A 20,357-nucleotide genomic window follows, 5' to 3' on the forward strand; every position below is an offset into this window, starting at 1 on the left:
TCATTTTATTGCAGTAGTAATGTGTTGATTTATTATGACCACAAAGTATTTGAGAGACTGCCTGTCTTCAGAAGATTGATTCTTTTTATAATGCTGTAAAACAATAAAATCAGGATCTCCCTTAGAAATCGGTTTCACTCTGTGAAGAGATTGAGTGATTTTTAGAGTGCTAAGTATTTTGCCACAGGAAGCCATTCACTGTATTCTGAATAGTATGGAATATTAAATTTCCCCATTTGAATTTAGTAAACGTTTTACAGTTCTTATAAGATGATGTCCACATGAAAAGTAGGTTTAGAAGGTAAATCGCAATGCTTGTTTTATGGGCTCTCTGTATCATGGGTGCAACCCACAGCTGCTCTTTCCTCAAGGTCCTGTGTATACAAGAAGGTGACTAAGGATATGGAAGAAGAGAAGCACAGTAAGAAATGGTGTTGCGGTGGTGGTCTTGGTGCTCTCAGACTTCTTGCTTTGATGCTGACATGTGTCTGTCTTCAGTACTTTTTTTTTTTTTTTTTCATTTTTTGGGTTTTTTCTTCCAGGATTTTCAATAGAATTAGTCTTCTAACCCTATTGTTTCTGTAGCAGCTGTATTTATTATGTAAAATAAATTAAATAATGAAATGGTTCATTGTTCCAAGGAATATAGCAGAGACAATACACCCTTTTTTTTTTTTTTTTCTCTTGTTCTCTTGGCATGTCCTGTTCCCGTTTTCTGTCATTCTGTGGTATGGTAGCGATGGCCATCTTATTTATTTAGGGACCAAATAATTTGTTTTGACTTGAAGTGTTGTGTCATATTTTGTGCTGCTCCTTCTTATTTCATAACTAATAAGCCTAAGTGTCTAGGTCTCTATGCCATTACTACATTTTAACTTTTGTCACCATCATAACACGAATGTCATGTGTTTAGGCTGCTCCATTTACCCACATCCTTGTTCTGCCATCCCCTTTTCTACTGTCTTAATCCATTTTGCTCTTCCCATGTTGCTGTGTATAGCACTGCAGCCTGCTTCACTCGTCCAGTATTGGTAGACATGCTCTTTTAGTTAGTGGTCAGCTGCTTATTAGGGCTGTTATCCAGCCTGCTTGGTGTGCTGTATCAGACAGCAGATTTTTTGATCTGATCTCTGAAAATACATTTGAAAGTGTGTTCCCTTCACGCGCTCATTTCTTTCTAGCAGGCAGCAGAAGCAGTTTCAGCAGGAGATGCAATTCGTGTGTGAGCTCTGCTATATGTCTTGATGTTCAACACGTTGTGTTGGCCACCATGCAGAATACTGTAATTGTTACTGCTGAATTTTTTCTGACTTGTAGCGATGTGTGTAGCAAGAAGTACTACACTGTTCAATCTCTCTTTTCCAATTTGCTAACGTGTCTTTCAAATTTGTGTGCAAAGAAATTCAGCACCAATGCACCCAATAAAGATGTGTTAAATCCTTGAAGTAGTTAATCCAAAGAAGGAGAGGCATATAGGGGAATACGATTCTGCGCAGCTGTCACAACTAAGGCTTTTCCTGGGCTAACTTATTTAGAGCTGCTGTACAATATTGTGTGTGTGCAATCACAGCTAACTATAGACAGTATTACTGCATTAGCTCTGCTCTTTGAGGAATTATTATCTAGTAAAGTCTCCAAGACATAGAATGAAAATACAAAGCTTTTTGGTCCTGTAAATTCTAACTTAAGCAGAGTATTAACAATTTGGTATATAGGATTGGCTTTGTGGATGCTGTTGCATTGAATGTAGTGTCTTTACATTTTAATATTTTAAAAAGAAGTAATGGACCCCCATATAGTCATGTATTATCCTGTACATGCCTTAAATGTACAGTGAAATATAGATGGGGGAAAACTTGATATGAAGACATTCAGCTTAACAAAAGCCGACCATTTCACAGATGATTTAACTTACATTAACCTACTCTGCAGCAACAGATTACTCAGACAACGGGAACTTCACTCTATAGTGTTATTGCTAGGTGTAGCCTCATTTACAGCACTGCTTTTCTTTCTGTCTTGCCAAAATACATCACAATTTTGATGTTAACTCGAAGTAAAAATTCAATGGTTCATTAAACCACTGTTTTTAGCATTCGCTGGCAAGAAATTTGTCGTTATTAAAGTAGCTGCTATTTTTATGCCATCTTCAATACTCAGTTTGTAATGTTGGGTCCCCTGTTCCTCTGTCAGAAATAACACTGAGTTAACCCCTTAGCATGCTATAATGAATAGTCATCAATATATTGATGTGACAGAGTCCCATTTTCTATGTTCATGGCTCTACAACTTTTCTAAGTCTTAACAGCCTGGTTTTAAATGTAAAATTGTACTGAGTGTACTGACAGTAGAAGTGGTGTAAAATGTCAGTAGGTACAGTCAATAATGAATAAGGAGCGTGTAGTTAGACAGTGCCTTTTAAGGTTTCCAAATTTATGTAGCTGACTTGAAATAAATGCAGTACAGCACTGTGTCATGGGTTCTTGACTTAACTAGATGTGGAACTTTTTCAGAAATAGTACGTCCAATCTTTACTGGGAAATATAGTATTTTTCTGCCACTTCCTTACAAATACCAGTGCCTAGCGTATTATTAAATAAATTTAAGGTAAAGGAGAGCTAGGAGAAGTAATTAAAACAAAAAAAAATCTTATCTCATTTGTTATTTAACAGCTTCTTGGTGCCTTTTTAGATGGTAAACTTCTGTTGGAAAGCATCCTGGTTTCAGATAAGAAACCATCCTGGTTTTGGTAATGAGGTCAAGATCTTGGGGGGCAGAGGGATGTGAGGTTGGTTGGTTGGGTTTTTTCTGCCAGATCTCTTAATGAGAAAGTTTGCATATGACTTCTTTCTTTATAGAGAAGGTTTGAGATTTATGTAGTCACAGATAAATCACAGTGAGATGACATGTTCAATTTCAAGTCTGATACTTCGAGAATATTAAAATAAGTGCTGTATCCTGCATTTAAATTCAGTAATATCAGCTGGCTGTATGCAGTGAAAGTGCTATGAAGGAATTTAGATCTCTGTATAATATATGCCATTTATGTTTCAAACATTAAAAGGCAGGAGCAATCAACTATTTGATCCTTTGAATAAAATATGTAGATTAGAAGGTCACTTAGCACTAAGGGGTTGACCATCTGCATTTGACAAGAATTTGACTCCTGTCACTGAAAATGGTACTTAGAATCAGTGTAGTATGACTAATGGGGGGTTGGGCTGAAATTTCCAATTTGGGACTTTCAAAGCTAGAATAATGTATCCAGGGTGACCCAAAACCAAATTTCTGAATTTGAAGGCATCATTTAAGTCTGCAAGATTGATTGGCAGGGTGAACACGGGGAGGGGTTTTATCCAAGTGGCTCTAATGTGGATCTGTTGTCATGTATTTGTTGTTCTCAAAATCATGTATGTTAACTGGTATTACATTTTTTAATTAATCGGTGTGCCATTAAGAATTCCATTCTTTAGAATTACTACAAGTTTTCAGATTACTAGTCTGCTGTACACGCGAATCCATCTAAAAAGGAGCAGTATCTTTCTGTTTGTCTGCGTGATTATTTTGCCCAAAAAAGCTTCCTTTTTTTTTTTTTTTTTAAGTAGCACAAAAGCTGTAATTGGCATGCTTTGTAAGGAAGTGTCAATGTGCAAGAGAGTGGAGATCACTAAGAATTCTTTTACGTGTTCTTTCCCCTTTGCACCACCGCCTCCTCAGCAGGGTCACTGAGATCACTAGCTTTTCTTGAAATGGCCATTTTCACTGGCAGGTGCATTATACCCTGTATTTTCAGATTGTTTTTCCATTCTGAATGTTTGGCAGGTTGATTGCTCTGGCTGCATTGACAGAGAAAGGGCTGACAAATGCGGTTGGGCTGGCTGAAAAGACAGTGATTACTGTTTTCCTTTGTGGCTGATTGAGGCCCTTGAAAGGAAAGATTTTAACCTTCACCATTTGGTTCAAAAGTATGAGCATATATTGAAATCATTCATGCCATTTATCCTAGTTCTGTAAACTTGTCAGAACATAAAAATCGCTCAATTTCAAGTAATGTAGGATTGGCATACGTCATTATCATTTTGATTAAGTTGGAGTTTGTATTATTGTGTGCATTATACAGTGTCATTTAAAGCTTTCTTTCCTGCAGGTACAGTTATATTTTTATTGCCTATACTATGGTGTTAGAAAGATTTTCAGACCTCTTTAAACCTATCACTGTGTGTGTGGTTTGGCAGCTGGTATGGGCTACAAGCTGTATTTTGTTTGCAGGGTAAAGGCTTGTCTGTAGACCTCCTGGAGTGCTGGTAATTGCACAGGCTTGCCATTGGGGAAAGACATGATTGGAAGCAGTCAGGCAGAAAAATGTTGTGCCATCCCATTGCCACCTCATAGCAGAGAGACAATCCTAGCAGTACCATCTGGTTGTTGCTATCTAGTCAGCTGGCCTGGCTGCTGGGACCATGGCTTGGCAGCTGGTTCCCATCCCCTGACCACGCTTTTTTTTCTTTCTTTGCGGTTTTTTTTGTGTGTGCGCGTGCATGTGGATTTTTTTTTACTTTTTTTTTTTTTTTGTTAGATAACTTTGAACGTGGGTCAGGGAGATGGCTGCAACAAACAAGCCTAGTCGCTGTTGAATACTGCCTCATTACTTGTGATGAGGCATGCAGCAGACTCCTGCTGCCAATCCCTTATAGACAGATGACATAGCTGTTTAACCAATAAAAATAGTCTTTTCAGAAGCTTATTCTAGAAAGTGGATGAAGAAAAGCCAGGAAATTCATATTCCACAACACTAATTGTAAGATATTTTCTGGTTTACGGTATAAAAAGAATAAAATGTAAAAATGCAGAAAGTGCTGTAAACCTTATCAGTATTCCTGAAGATTAACATTTTATGTTATTCATTGCAATTAGGGAAAACACATTTTGCTGTAAAGTTCTCATTGCCAAACATGATACAGATAATGCGACTTGCATTTAGAATGACAGAAAAAATGTAATCTCTCTGCTATTATCTTTAGCAAAATTTGCCTCTCAGAATAGCAACCTGAAAGCTAATGTAAGCCATCTTCATGCCATGTGAAGACCCATTAGACTCTGATGGTTTGAGATCACAAGTAAGCAGCTGCTCTGTAGACTATTTTAGACGTTTGATTTTTCTTTATTCTGCAGCATTAATGTGTCAGTATGTTACGCAGAACATGTATCCGCCATATGGTTTTGTGTGGAAATATTAATTCTTCCAAGAGAGATTTCCACTTCGGATTCTTTACAATTTCTTAGGCATCATATTTCAGTTTATACAACTACATAATTTAATGCAACTAAAACCTAGGTATAGACAGAGTTCCAATGATCTTTTGGTTTGAGATAATGTTATCCTGGGGACTACGTTTTACGAATATAACCATTTTGACCTAAATGATACCATTTTGCATCAGCTTGTTTGAGGTTCATATGGAATGTTACTGTTCCTCCTTAAAAACATTGACTGTCTCACCGTAATATTTCTCCTCAGATGAGGAAGATGAAGACGATGTGGTTGCGCCAAAACCTTTAGCCGAACCTGAGGAAGAAAAAACATTAAAAAAGGAGGAGGAGGAAGAAGGTACAGCTCACGTAGACATTCTGAGCATGCTTTAAAGAAAGGCATCAATAAACCTTTTTGCTTATTTTCTTTCCATTAAGTTTAAATTAATTTGATTTACATTTTGGTGATCAGCTAGCAAAATTATTTAAAACCTACAGATGTTAGGAAACAAATTTTCCAATATCATAATACTTGGTTTTTCTTTCTTGGAAAGAATTGGTAAAAGTATGCAGTCCGGAGAATGTGTGTATACTTCTTTTCCAGCTGCCCCTCATGAACTTACTGAAGAGGAGAAACAACAAATTTTGCATTCTGAAGAATTTTTAAGTTTCTTTGACCACTCCACAAGGATTGTCGAAAGAGCCCTTTCTGAGCAAATCAACATTTTCTTTGACTATAGTGGAAGAGACTTAGAAGACAAAGAAGGGTAAAGTGAATGTTGAGTACTTTACTGAGAATGTGCAATATTTGTAATGGAAAAAGATTAATTTCTGTTAATTGCTTTTATAGAGAGATTCAAGCAGGAGCAAAACTGTCCTTAAATAGGCAATTTTTTGATGAACGTTGGTCAAAGCACCGTGTTGTCAGTTGTTTGGACTGGTCATCTCAGGTAAAAAATAATGCTTACACTAAGGAGTTATTTATTCAAATGCTTCTAGTTCTATGTGTTTGACCCTTGTATAAGTACAGTTCATACAGGCTGCATTTCTAAATATGTTCTTTATATGCTCTGTAATGTTCAAAAAGTAAACAGAGCTGTTAATCTTTAATGAAAAGCAGCAAAATGTTTATCTTCTGAAGAAAGTCTTGGCATACTTATTTCTGGTTTATGGACTATTTCATAGGGTTAAGTGTTAGCTTCACTAAAAAAGCTCACTTAAAAATACTGAGTTTTACTTTGAAAAGCAAGTTATGAAAGAACAACAACACTCTAACGTGTATGTTAATGCTGGTTTATGAGCTAAAGTCAAACCAGTTACAGTTTTAACTGCTAATTTCTCATTTTTATGTAATGTAAGGTGGCTTGGGGTTCTGGTGGTTTTTTCAATCCTAGTTCCTTGAAAGAAAACAGATTCTAGGATTGTCTGGACTATTAGCTAGTCATCTTGCTTACTTTGAGTCTTTTTCACTTATTTTACAGTACCCAGAATTACTTGTAGCCTCTTACAACAACAATGAGGATGCACCTCATGAGCCCGATGGGGTGGCCCTTGTATGGAATATGAAGTACAAGAAGACTACCCCAGAGTATGTCTTTCACTGCCAGGTATGATTCCGTCTTGGGAGGCTAAAGATCTTACATTGATGAACTTGGACAAGTGTCTTCGTTTTTCTTGTCAACGTAGTGATTTCATTGGGCTGGCACTCACTTTTAACATATATATTTGCAAACACATTTTGATAGCTAAAGATTTCAGTCTAGAAACATTGTTCTGTTTCAGAATTTCTGATGTGTTCAGAACTCAGTCTCGTTTGAGAACTTATGTTCTTATTTTGGTTTATTTAAAAACCGAAAAACCTTGTCATATAGTGGTTGAACCATAAAGCAGGTTTATATGTAAGGGGATTGAGTGGGATTTTATACTACTAGAGCTTAGTTTACTGGGTAAAATGAGGACGGCCTGAGGAGATGGAGCAAGGATAAAAATTAGAAACGCATCAAGAAAAAGGCAGGTAGAGGTTTTCTAGTAGTTTTCTGAAAGATAAAAACATGCAAATCTCTTTCATTATGCCAAGCCTGGAATAGCTACTTTATTTTGAAAATGCCGTGATTCTGAAAAATTACATAGTTAATTAATTCTCATGATGTCAGATAACTGTCGAAGCCCAGATTGCAAAAGTAACTTTATTGCATCAAAATGGCTTTGTACTCTCTCTGAGAAAATGACCACAGAATATGGCATAACGTTATTAAAGTCTTGTGCATTAGTGCTGGAACTTCCCTTGTTAACCGACTGTGCTAGGAGGAATTACAAATGTATACATATGAAAGAAAAAGAGGAGGAAAACTTCATTCTGTGAATACAAGTCAAAACTAAAAGACTATTGGGAGTTCACAAAGAGTTTGGACAGTAAATAGTGTGTCGAATAAATCTAGGCAAAGAGCTTACTCTGATATTTGGTCCCATTTTCTTTAGTTTGAGATGTAGTGTCATTGGATGATAGGTTTTTGTGTATGTTGTTGTGTGTTTTGCCTTTCAGTCAGCAGTAATGTCAGCTACATTTGCAAAATTCCATCCCAATCTGGTGGTTGGTGGCACATACTCGGGCCAAATAGTGCTGTGGGATAATCGCAGCAATAAGAGAACTCCAGTGCAGCGAACTCCACTTTCGGCTGCTGCTCACACGGTAGGAACTGAAATACCTTCAAGGAATGTTCCCTGTTGAGATGTGGGAAACTGTCCAGTGCACTTTGTTAATAATGCTTAAATGTTTATGTCCGTATTTTGCCAATGCTATCACCAAAAACTGAGCTATTCATAAAAATCAAAGTGTCAGACAAACATGTATCAGTTTTATAGGGGAGTATTCTTTGTACCATACTGTGGTCCATCTTTTATGCTTCATTAAATGGTGAAGTTGTATGTTTTACTATGTAGTAATTATACTAGAATTGATTATTACTTAGAAATTCCTTTTTCTGATAGTATCTTGCATTTCTTAGCACCCAGTGTACTGTGTAAATGTCGTTGGGACCCAGAATGCTCATAATCTGATTAGTATCTCAACTGATGGGAAAATATGCTCATGGAGCCTGGACATGCTTTCCCAACCACAGGTAAGATAACTTTGCATATATATAGTATCTATTCCACATGAGTGTTCTTTTAGGTTCATTAAGTTTTTACAAAGCATTAATAAACATTTTCCCAGAAGACTAAACTATACCTAAGGTAGCTTGCTAGGTCTTTGATTAAATATTTCCACACTCTTGGAATCAAGTATTGTCTGTTGATCCCTTTGTATATTTTTTGTTGCACTTGTTTTAGTGGTGAACACAATTTTAACAAGAAATAACTTTCTTATTCCTGCCTAATTCTATAGAAGTAAAGAACAAAAATGCACTTACTATTCAGAAGTCTAAATGACTTTGTAGATATTTCGGTTTTCTTTAAAAGTAAGTTGCTGCTGTTTTCACTACAGGATAGTATGGAGCTGGTTCACAAACAGTCCAAGGCTGTGGCTGTTACTTGCATGTCGTTCCCTGTTGGAGATGTCAATAACTTTGTCGTTGGCAGTGAAGAAGGCTCAGTGTACACTGCGTGCCGTCATGGCAGGTGAATACAGACTTTTATTATTCAAAGGAAGTAAAAATAGTGGAAGGATGAGCCCCTACATGCTTTACAGTCCTAAAAATATTTATAGTGCCTATTTACTCCTTTGTCTGGGAGGAGTTCTAAATAGCGGTGTATTAATTCTAGTGCATACTCAGGAAAAAGTAAGAGCTTCATTAAAAGCAGAAGTTGTTGGAACATCCAAATGGTACTATGCTGCCTTCAGTGACTAGGAGTTGTTGATGAGGACAGTGGGTCCAGGTTTTATTCATTTGAATTGTAGCAGAACATTCCAAACTTTGTATCGGTTCTGTAGCTAATTGTACAGTAACATCACGCACAAATCTTAAATTGGCTGGCTTTTCTCCTGCTGTTCAATCTATTTTGAAATTGTCCGACTGTATCTTATCAATTGCTTTCTTAAATATAATTGAGTGTCCAGGTTTCATTTCAAATACACATCACCCTTGCTGCACAGCTTTTTGGTTCCAAAATACCCCAAATTGTATCACTTTTGTGTAACATCCTTCCCATCTGTTCCCCCCCTTTTCATCTGATAGGAGACTATTACAGAGATATTGTTACTGGTTTGTCTGAGCCCTGTGCCCATATGCACCTTCTCTTAAGCCAGTGGGAGTTTTGTGCTCATTCCTGAGGACTGGATTTTGTTCTTTATATGAATGGAAGTTTTAGCTGTTGCTTGGAGAACAGTGTAGTTAAATGTGTGGACTGGTACTTGCTGAACAAGTCTTTTCTCCCTGCAGTGTATTTTGGCACTTCAGGTTAGCAGAAAATAGATGTTGAAGGTAAGGTCCATATTCAAGCCTGGTCTTCTCTGATCCTGTTGTGATTAAGTCTTTTGCAGTGGGGTAACATCCATACAAAACAGCAAAATCTTCGTGTGGCTATATTTAAATTGCATTTCAGTGCTGTCTCTGTCTGCAGATGTGTGGTTTCCAGATAAATTAACCTTGGTTATATATTCTAAAACAGCAAAGCTGGAATCAGTGAGATGTTTGAAGGACACCAGGGACCAATCACAGGTATCAACTGCCATGCAGCAGTTGGACCTGTAGACTTCTCACATCTTTTTGTCACCTCTTCTTTTGACTGGACAGTAAAGCTTTGGACAACTAAGGTAACTGAAATGGATAGTTCAGTAATTTTTCTTCATAGTCCTTGACACAAGATGGTGCTATAATGTAAGCTCGTTGAACCTCAGTAAAGTGAACTCAAATCCTGTGAAGTGCTCTAGGGTTCCTAGCAGCGGTCGTGCAAAGAGGAGACAGCTGATGAACAAAACTGTAGTTAACGAATTAAAGCTTTGCTTTCAGATTGTATATCATTTGTATTCTTCTCATCCATTCTGTGTTCATCCTTTTGCCCTTTGTTATCAATAATTACAATGTAATCAATGTAAATCAAGTTGTAAAATCAGTTGCTTCATATTATGCATAAGGCAAATGTTTTGCTACAATTTTGTGGAGGAAGGGACAGCACCAAACCTGATGTCCATTAAACTCCAGGAGGCTCACAACTGATGTGGATATTATTCCCATTGCCAGAATTACCTCTTTCTCTGTTAGTCTGATGACGTTAGGAATTTAAAGCAGAGGAAGAAAGTTCAAATCTCTCCGTAACAGTCTGAAACGCTGTCACTGAATTATTGTTGGCTTGATATACAAGATTCTTAATGCATTAAATTTACTGTCCTTTACAATATTGGCTTGCCACTGATTGTTTTATAGCAGCAGCCAGCAAAAAGGCCGCTTGTTTTGCAAAGCATGCTTTTAATAGTAGCGTTAATTTTTGGCTGCTTTTTCGCAGAGGCTTTTTTTTTTTTTTTTTTGAACTAAGTTAAAATATGAATCACTTTTTAGCTACTACTGATAATCCTGTTGAGGAGTGTTCTGTATTTTGCCTTATCTGTTAGCTTGAGAATTTTGAAGTGCAGAGTTTGGGTATTGTGTTTGTTTTTTTCAGAATAACAAGCCTCTCTACTCCTTTGAAGACAACTCCGATTATGTGTATGACGTGATGTGGTCTCCAACTCACCCTGCCTTGTTTGCATGTGTGGATGGCATGGGCAGGCTTGACCTGTGGAATCTTAACAACGATACTGAGGTGAGGCAGGTTAGCAGTCGAATGCAGCTAGAAAAGTGTTTGTGCGCTTCAAAAAAAAAAAAAGTCAAGAATTTACCATAGTGGTTTGGGTTTTTTGTTGTTCTTAAATAGTCTGTAGGTCCAGTAGTTTCTGCATAACAGATATCATTCTTTGATTACAGGGTTGTAACTCAAATGACTCCTTGTAATGAATAACAGCGGTAATTAAATTGGTTTAACCATAACAAGTGCACAAAACGTTGATCTGTGTAACACTGATCCATGTTGTGAAGGTGATTATAGACCTCCCCCAATACAGCCTTGGCAGCCTATAGCTTAACAGTATGGACAGACCTGTTATCCACACACCACTGCAGTTCCTGTTGCTGTAGTAATGCTGCAGGGACATTTTCATTTGTTTCTAAACCTAGTGAAATGAATGTTTGGGTTTTCTGGTGAGAGATATAAACCTGATTATAGTATGAACCTTTTCCAAGACTTAAACTTGTTGGAGGTAGATGGGAGGGGGAAATCGTGACAGATATTCAGTACCTTAATTTTACCTTCTTAAAAACTGCACATAGGAGAAAGGGCAGTTCTATAGGAGCATATACCAGCCTGTGGCTTCAAATTGGAATTACTTGTTTCTGGCTTTTGGGCAGGATTTGACCTCCCAAAGCAGCTGATTTCATCTCTGCCCTCTGTCATAATCTTCCTTGAGATCCCGGGGCCCCTCTGTGCCTCTTGTCTAGTGATGGAGTGCACGTTTGCTTTTTGATAGAGAATGTTTGGGCAAGGGACAGAAGATACATTGTTTTGTTCCTGTCACTGGTGATAGTTTAAGGCTGCTGAGTGTCTTTAAGATCTACAGACTCTGCCTCAGCTGAAGTGTCGGGCAGTTCTTTTAATACAATGCTGAGGGACTGGGTGTTTTGATCTATAGCTTATGGAATCTTCATGCATTTTTAACAATATATTTTACACGGATACAGGTGCCAACTGCAAGCATTACAGTGGAGGGCAATCCTGCTCTGAACCGCGTGAGATGGACACATTCTGGGCGAGAGATTGCTGTAGGTGACTCAGAAGGACAAATAGTTATATATGACGTGGGAGAGGTAAGTGTACCACGTACTGTTCAAAGTGCATTACAAAACACAAGTTTATTCGACTTTTATTTAGTAACTTACTTTTAACATTTTTTCCCCTGCAATTAAAGGAATAAGGTTTCATTTTTATTTCCAAATTAATGTTTCATTTTTGTGTCTATTTCAGGTATTCTAGTATAACCTTTTAGCATGGTATCTGGCAGCAAATCAAAAAGTAAAAACATTATCGTGAGGCTGGTGGGGAAAAAAAGATGAAAGAATCAGTGGGTTTGTTTCTGTAGAGATTTTATCTGGTTTGTAACTGTGGCACATGTGAGTTCTGACCATAGCTTGAGAAGTACCAAGCAAAAAGTTTTGCAGTAAAGCAGTCTTGGCTTCATTCCTACAGGGAAGCTGTTGCTATTGCAAGTACATGTACTGCCATAGGACGTAACTGATTGATTGGATGAGGACACAGCATTAGTATTCTCTTTGAGAGGGAGTCTGAGACGTATCATGGAGGCTTGCAATAATATCATCGCATACTTGTATACAGGATTGTCAAATTCTGCTTCTTTTATTAGTTAGAGATTTTGATGTTCAGACTATTTTAAATAAGTTACGCTAAGTGAAGGTAAGCTTTTTTACCAGAACCTTTTCTGAACATTACTTAAGAAGCACTCTGCTGTTCAGAATGAGCTCAGTTTTTATTTATCAGTAGGTTTAAATAACATTCTTTTGTCAACAGCAAATTGCCGTTCCTCGCAGTGATGAGTGGACTCGATTTGGTCGAACACTGGCAGAAATAAATGCTAACAGAGCTGATGCAGAAGAGGAAGCTGCAACCCGCATACCAGCGTAGATGTTCAAAACCAGGCTGCAGTGCTAGACTTGCGAATGATTTGATGCAGTTCTTAACAGTGTAAGCATGTGTCAGTTCAAATAATAGCTTAAGGGAGGAATATATGGATTCAGTTATGGACTTTGAAACTGTATTAAGATGACTGAAAATCAAAACTTGCATTGTCACTTTTTATATATAAATTACAAGCACATTCTTGGATTTGTGTAACTTTTAATACAGTTAACTCTGAATTTGCAAGGAATTTCTTTTGCTGAAACACTAACCTGGTGTAAATTTGCTGTTGGCCTTCTGAAATTTCCACTTTGTCACAATATCTATCTCTGAAAAGTAAAAGTTCTGTTTCTAAACTAAACTTTCTATATTACACAGACTAGCCTTCATTAGGTAGTAAAGCTCTGAAGCATTCTTTTAAGTTGAACTATTCAACTTACTTGATCATATGCATGTGTGTTCCAAGTAAGTTTCATTGTCTATATATAGATAAGCCTCAGACTCTGGTAGTGGGTATTACATGTCAATAAAAAATTGTCTGTAGTTACAAACTTACTTGATGATTGGACCTGAATTAATTAAATACATATTTAATACCAAGCCCTTTGTTCGACTTTGTGCATTAGAAGGGGAGACTGATTCATAAATAAAAATTAGATGAGCACTTGTCAGCTGCCCTAACCCCTAATCTGTGTCCCTTCAGTTGGACAGTAGAAAGTTCCTGGAAGCTGCTGCTTTCATTGTACTACACGCAGGACAGAGTGGTTTTCTAACCCCAACCCCCACCTTGTACCACAGCAATCAGCCAAAAGGAAAAAGGCTTCTGTTGTTCAACTTTTCCTTTTCTAACAGAGAAGGAAGTAGATTTTTACTTGACTCCTGTAGCGGGATGGTTTGCATTCTGTTAACTACAGACTTGCTACTAATTTTCCAGTTGAGTTAAAGAAAAATGTTTTAATTGTTTTTTAATATCTTTATTGAAACAACTTCTCAGTGGCTTTAAACAGAATGGTTAGAATTTCTGTTAATGGTTAAAATTTTTTTAGTACATCTTTAAGACATTATGAAGTGTTGCATCAAGACTGGTTTTGGAGTTTGTGCGTTTTGTTTTCTTATTAAATACCCTAACTCTTATTAACTAGGCACTAAACCTGTACTGATGCCTTTAATTTAGGATTCTAGGTTTGTTTCTGGTATTCTTAATCTGCTACAAGCTCATCATTTTGCCAGAAGAGCTGGTTTATATATTCAAAAGTAGGAAATAGATTTCTATTCCTGCTTAATCGGCATGATGCCCAGAAGTGTTCTTCATTGTTTTGAAGTGGAGTTGTTTGGGGTTTTTTTTCCAATTTCTCCTTGTCTCAATTCTGTTACAAACAGCTCAGACATAGGCAGCAATAACAATTCTGTCTTCAGGAGGTTTTTTTTCAGTGAGTTTGAAAGTGAACTGTATTTAGGCTTCCACTGGTGTTGGCTTGTCACAAGCTCCCCCCTCCCTTTTCAATGCAAAGTATTGCTGTTCAGTTTGACATTTGCCTCGTCTGTTGCCTCCTCAACCTTACGACAGCAGCATTCTGTTCAGTTGAGAGACGTGAACTTTATAAAGAACAGGCACATCATGTGATGATTTTTACCCTTTAGACACAAGAACTGTCAGTGAGCAGAATGTCTTGCTTTTGGGTGTTTTTATATTTTTTTTTTTCTGAGAGTGTTACTTAAAAATACATTTCCTTCAGACTTCTGTTTTCAGAAATCCAGTAGATAAGGTATTCTTTCAGTGGACTGTGGCATAAACATATAGGTTATATGGCATTAGTTTTACATAACTTCAACTTTTTAGTAACTTTCAACAAAACTACTCAGCAATCCTTCCTGCTTGTGTTCCTCACAAAGCAGCCAAGTATAGGTTAAAAGTGTTGTAAACCCTCTACTTGCAACATTAAGAGAGCAACAGTGATGCTAGATACCGTAAACAATGACCCTCGGAGACACTCTGTCCAGTTCTGGAACTGTAAGAAGTACAAAGGTTCTCTTGCATTGTAAAGTCTCCTCAGGCCTCGCTCAATGCAGTCAACAAGCTGTGACTAAGATTAAATGCCATTTTTGTATCTGTTTATAAACAAAGTTTAGAACAACATGTATAGATATGGGGGAGAGTTCCTGGGAAGGCTGTCTCTAGAAAACTGCACCGAACAGGTAATTCTTTAAATAAAACAAAAACAAAGCCAGGAAGCTGCCTAAGGGGGTTGTATAGGCGCATGTTGCAGAAAAAGGGTTCAGACTTCTGAGTTCAGTGTATTGTAACCTCTAGCTCACTAAATAGTATTCAACACCAGAAGACTTTGCATCTTACTCAGAGTCTAGAACTAAAGGAGCGCTTGTCTGCAGTTGTAGCATTCAGTTTTTATGAAGCCACTTCTTCATCAGCTGATTAAAACGATTATTGGCCTGTTTCTCCTGAGCCAGAAACTGACAGAACCTGAAGTGTACTCAAGGATGCTTAACCTAGAAGAAACACATAAAACTCAAGATTGGAGGTCTTAATATTTGAGTAAGCAAAGCTGAAAATCCACCAATCTCTTCTCTGACCATATGGGTATTATAACTCCTTTTCTTTTAGGACTGTAGAGATCTAGACTCCCCTCTTTCCTCTGACATTTTAGGCATTTAAAAATTACATTAGATGAACTTTTGGCAGACATTAAGCCAGAAGGGGATTGAGCTTTTCCTTTCTCCTCTCCTTCTACTTAGCATCACGCTCACCTGGAAGTCTAAATCAGTTTTGCATGTAAGACTATAAAAGTATTTTTTCTAGAATAACCTGATCTTTCAGTGGTAAAACAATTTACAAATAAGGAGAACACCTTCTGTTTTTGTTATAAAACTATTTCCATTTGGAGAAAAAAACTCCTGTAAATCTGGAGTCTGCTAGTAACTGGTAAATATTTCATTTTGTTTTAAATATGCTACCATAGAGGTAAGGTCTATTACGTATTTAGTACTGCTGTGTATTTTGAGGGAATTCCTCAATGGAAAGTAGTCCTGTGAAATAAAATACTGCATGTGCTCCTCTAATGACTGTGTTCTCTTCCACTTAGAAGCCAGCACATGCTGTAACCAGCAGTGAAATGCTTTCCTTTGTAGGTCACGTCCTGTGCTGTACTTTCATTAAATGGGTGCCTCTAATCATTATATTTTAATATATGATCCATAATCCGTGGAGGGGAAAAAAATAAAATCACACTTGACGAGATTGCTATAAACATGAAGAAGTGAACTCACTGAGGTGGTTTTAAATATTTTATTTTCACGTTATTGTTAACAAAACACCTTCAAAACATTCTGTACATTTCAAACTATTCTGAACTGCAATGTCATTATATAAATGTACGGGTGTAGATGCTGTGATGTCTCTGTACAAAGATGTACAATATGTACAGTAACATTAAACGCAAGCTGTGCGAGGCAAAGTCTAAGCTACAGATTCATGCCACTGGTTAGAACAAGGCATAGAACCACAGCTTCAATTAGTTCCTTGTGTGCAAATAAACAAATAAATGCAGGTATGTATTAATATTAGAAAGGAGTAATTAGGTTTGCAAGCTCAGTTCAGCGAGAACAACATGCAGCTGACTGGAAAAAAATACAGTACTATGCTTGTGACCTTTTTCCACTGCATTGCTTTGTTAGGTTGAAACATCTTTTCAGGACTCAGCTGCTGCTTTTTGCTTGAGCTGAGGCGATGCCAGAAGATCGAAACTTTGGAAGATATAAACCAAATTTATTTTCTATACCAGCAAACGTAGCTGTAGCAAGTCTGTATCCACCAATGTGCTCAGGGTTAGCAGGGGGCAGATCTGAAATTCGAGTTTTTGGGGCAGGTTCAGATCCAGAAGGTTTGCTGTTTGAAGAAAGAAAAAGAAAAAAAGGCTTTCCTTTATTCAGGCTTAAGAAAATACTTTAAATGACTTGATGAAATCTAGACGAAATAGGCTTTTGTCCGAGTATGGAAGACCATTAAAGCTGACCTTAATTAATTCACTTCTACAGTCAAGTGAAGTTATGAGTTCATACCACTACTTCATGTGAAATCAAGGCCAAAACTCAAGTTACATTTTTACTGATAGCTTTGTAAATTCTTTTCATTTCCCGTGACATGAGGAAAATGGACAAAGTATCTTGCTGGAGCAGAAATACAAATTCTAGGTAGTTTATTAAAATAAATATGAAATGATTCTTTATCTCCTCATCTGTTTAGAAGTAGCATGCAAGTTTCTCTCAATTATGTAAGGATGGGGGGATCTCTTTGCATACTGCAATTTTAAGTACAGGTGCTCAAAGTCACTGAGTTTAATGGGTCCCATGCATGAAAAGAAAGTAAGATTTTTATTTTTTTTTTTCCCTAACTTGGCAGGGGGTTCGTGCAAGCTAAAAAGCGAAAATCTGACTTACAGGCCTCCAAAATCAACATAAAACCATCTCTGCAGAAGTTCATAGGTGACCAAAGTAACACCAAACTGGGGTGAAGATCTGAACACACGAGCTGTTAAATATTACAAAGCATAGTGTCAAAGACTCGCATTTCTTACAGGAAAGGCTAAACATTTTTAACAAGACATATTTTTCAGAGTCAGACCTCATAAGGACTCAAATTAGAGCAGTGTTTAACAAAGCAAGTGCTAATTTGCAGACTCAAGGTCCACCTTAATATACAGAATGCATTTCTCACCTCCAGCTCCCTTCCAAAAAGCTGAAGCACCTTCTTCCCTTAGAATCTTTCTAAAGCAGTCAATAACTCCGCTGTATGTTGTCTGACCAGCGCGAGCTGCCACTTGCAGTCTTGTCTTGATGACATCAGCAGGGGTTACCAAAGAAGCAGCAGGCACACCTTTTAGAAGAAAAACACATTTAATTTGCACAAAGAATCTTGTAAAAGTTGAAACACTTCTAACTGAAAAATACAACCGCAAACTTTAATATTTTTGCAAGAATTAGACTTTAAAAAAAAAATGCAAGTTCTTACACTTGATACTAATATAAACCATTGGGTTTGGTACAATCCTTTAAATTCAGAAGAAACTCAAAAGGCTATAGCTGATAGTAAAGAAAATAATAAAAAAACTAATGGTCTTGACATCTTCTAGTGGTCTGTCATTAACAGTTTCAGATAGATAAAAGAGGCATTTTTAAATTCACAGATCTGTATACGTCATAAGACATATCTATGACACAAATTCGCTGTGCAACCTTACAGCATTTGCTAATAAGCTACAACATATTTTGCAAGTTACATAGATGATCAGTTTGGGAACTTGAGTCCTACACATCCATTTGTTAAAGATGTTAATAAGAAAATTACTACTTAAACCAGCTGTTCTGCAGAAATACATCTGTACTGCTGCTTGGACTGTTCTGTAGGAGAGTAGATGCTGCTTACTTCAGTAGGCAAAAGCCATAAAAAGACTGAGGACAAGGAAGGTGTTTTACAAGTCTGCTTTAGTACCAACAGCGTGGTATTAGCCAACAGTGAGGGAAGAACAAATCTCCACTTCCAAGGCACCACTCTCAGCTTTCTAGTCAAAGGAAAGAAGAAAGTTTTCAGAAATGTACTCCACAGTACTGAGCTGTGTTATCTGAGCTATTTCTGAATACTTCTGAATACTGTAAAAATTTCAGCCTCTGAGAAAGAGGAACCACCCTCTGACTTTGAATTTTGCAGTTGATTTTGACTTCTGTTGAACTTCTGTTGCTTAGCATTGAATTCAAAGTTTAACTCACTGATTGGCACAGGTGATCATAAACTCGCAAAAGTGTTGCTGATCAATTCACAAATTTTTAAAGGAAAACCGAAATGATGTAGTTAAGCCTACAAGCACACACTAAGAGCAACCATATGCAGATTTCCCCTTACAGGCAGATGCGTTCAGACTGTGTTCTTCCCTGCTGCGCATGCATAATAGGAATAGATCAAGCAATCAGGAATTTGAAATTTGCAATTTGGAAAGGCGGATTCCTGTATATGCCATAAAACTGTGCCTACAAGACTTACTTACACATGTTTTTAATAGGGTTCATAACTTAGTATGAGTGACTCAGAAACACTAAATCAAACATAGAAAGAGAAGCTGTGAAGTTTGCTTTCTAGAAATAAAACCAGTAAGTCTTTGTATGAGATACAAGTCCAGTAATAGTATTTATATGTGCTTCTATAAGTACAGTAAGCTAAATAATTTTCTATTTTGGACAACTCCACACTGAGTGAGAATAAACAGGGCTACAGATCTGTTAGTAGTTTCCTAACTGGTCTCTCTGGCATCCCTCTGGCACGAGGGACACACCAACTGGCACAGAGCAGGTGCCGCTAAGCTCTGTATCAAGTCCCATATGGGAAACTGCTCTTTACACACAGATGACTAAGGTCCATGCTTGTAAGTGATTCCTTACAGCTGTAACAAGTAACAAAAGGTCTCTTCAGCCCAGCAATGTTTCTAAACTGCACAGATTCCAACACTGAATCCTTCAGGACTGACAGGCTGCAGATATCTGGTTTTCATCCTACTGCTCTCATAGTCAGCAGTGCAGAATCTGGCTATCTCGACCCATATTTTTAAATATCCACCTCTACAGTTCCTATATCTAGGATTTTTATATCACTTGCCATTTAGTACAAACAACATTTTATGCTTTTATTTATTCTTTTTACAATAAACATCTTTGAGAAGCCTTTAAAATATTTTAAACTTCAGAGTATGATACTTCATCTTCATTACATACTAATGCCCTATTTTTGCAATTACATTTGAACAAAGTTTCTTCTCGGTTATTCAGGAATCCAGAACTACATAAGTCATTTTTCTTCTTAGTTCTTATGGTACCTCATTTTATGTTCATCAAAGATTCAAATTAGCCTTCAACTCTGAGAGCACAGTAACAAGTCAAACCCCATTGAGACAGACAGATCAAATTTGACTACAAGTTGCTGAGTTGCATTACGCTGTTTATCCACATTATGCAAATGTAATTAGCTCTCATCAAAATTACATCACCTCCCACTAAGGATAATGGTGATCAAATTTAAATTAAATCAGATACAATGGTACGGTACCCTTCTTTTTCGTGGGGCTACTGAATGAATATTAAATATTACTCGCTAAAAGAAAAAAACCCTACTTCTAGAACATATTCTGAAAAATTACCTGCAATGGCTCCAGCTAGAAGGAGATTAAGCCCTCCCACATGGCCGTTTTCATCAGCAAGCATCAGTTTACTATGAGCATAAACAGGAAAGTAGATCGCAGAAAAGGGAATGTCTCTGAGGAAACACGCTTTGGCCCCCTGTCACATAGAAGAGAGACATAATACAAATAAATTTTGTAAATAAGGTTAAAATTGATATCCAGCAAGCTGCATGAGTGAGCCCAGGAAGTACCAACTCTCTTGATCTA

General features: G+C 37.2%; 2 protein-coding genes across 6 annotated transcripts in view; one reads left to right on the plus strand and one right to left on the minus strand.

Annotated features, from left to right (window-relative positions):
- DYNC1I2 (dynein cytoplasmic 1 intermediate chain 2) overlaps positions 1-16,056 on the plus strand; it is a 30,634-nt gene extending 14,578 nt beyond the window's left edge. For all 5 annotated transcript variants that reach the window (XM_054070145.1, XM_054070146.1, XM_054070144.1 and 2 more), the window contains 11 exons: positions 5,519-5,608; positions 5,855-6,017; positions 6,101-6,200; positions 6,732-6,857; positions 7,793-7,939; positions 8,256-8,369; positions 8,735-8,868; positions 9,859-10,003; positions 10,849-10,989; positions 11,961-12,086; positions 12,805-16,056. In XM_054070145.1, the coding sequence (XP_053926120.1) occupies positions 5,519-5,608; positions 5,855-6,017; positions 6,101-6,200; positions 6,732-6,857; positions 7,793-7,939; positions 8,256-8,369; positions 8,735-8,868; positions 9,859-10,003; positions 10,849-10,989; positions 11,961-12,086; positions 12,805-12,918 (1,400 nt within the window). In that variant the 3' untranslated portion in view covers positions 12,919-16,056. The remainder of the gene's footprint in view (positions 1-5,518; positions 5,609-5,854; positions 6,018-6,100; positions 6,201-6,731; positions 6,858-7,792; positions 7,940-8,255; positions 8,370-8,734; positions 8,869-9,858; positions 10,004-10,848; positions 10,990-11,960; positions 12,087-12,804) is intronic.
- Positions 16,057-16,199: 143 nt separating this feature from the next.
- The window catches only part of SLC25A12 (solute carrier family 25 member 12), a 49,773-nt gene continuing 45,615 nt past the window's right edge, over positions 16,200-20,357 (minus strand). Inside the window, exons 15-18 of the mRNA XM_054070143.1 lie at positions 20,109-20,247; positions 17,642-17,800; positions 17,365-17,455; positions 16,200-16,813 (exon numbers count right to left, since the gene is read on the minus strand). Of these exons, the coding sequence (XP_053926118.1) occupies positions 16,624-16,813; positions 17,365-17,455; positions 17,642-17,800; positions 20,109-20,247 (579 nt within the window). The 3' untranslated portion in view covers positions 16,200-16,623. The remainder of the gene's footprint in view (positions 16,814-17,364; positions 17,456-17,641; positions 17,801-20,108; positions 20,248-20,357) is intronic.

The sequence above is a fragment of the Cuculus canorus genome, chromosome 6 (genome assembly GCF_017976375.1).
Source record: "Cuculus canorus isolate bCucCan1 chromosome 6, bCucCan1.pri, whole genome shotgun sequence".
Classification (NCBI taxonomy): Eukaryota; Metazoa; Chordata; class Aves; order Cuculiformes; family Cuculidae; genus Cuculus; species Cuculus canorus.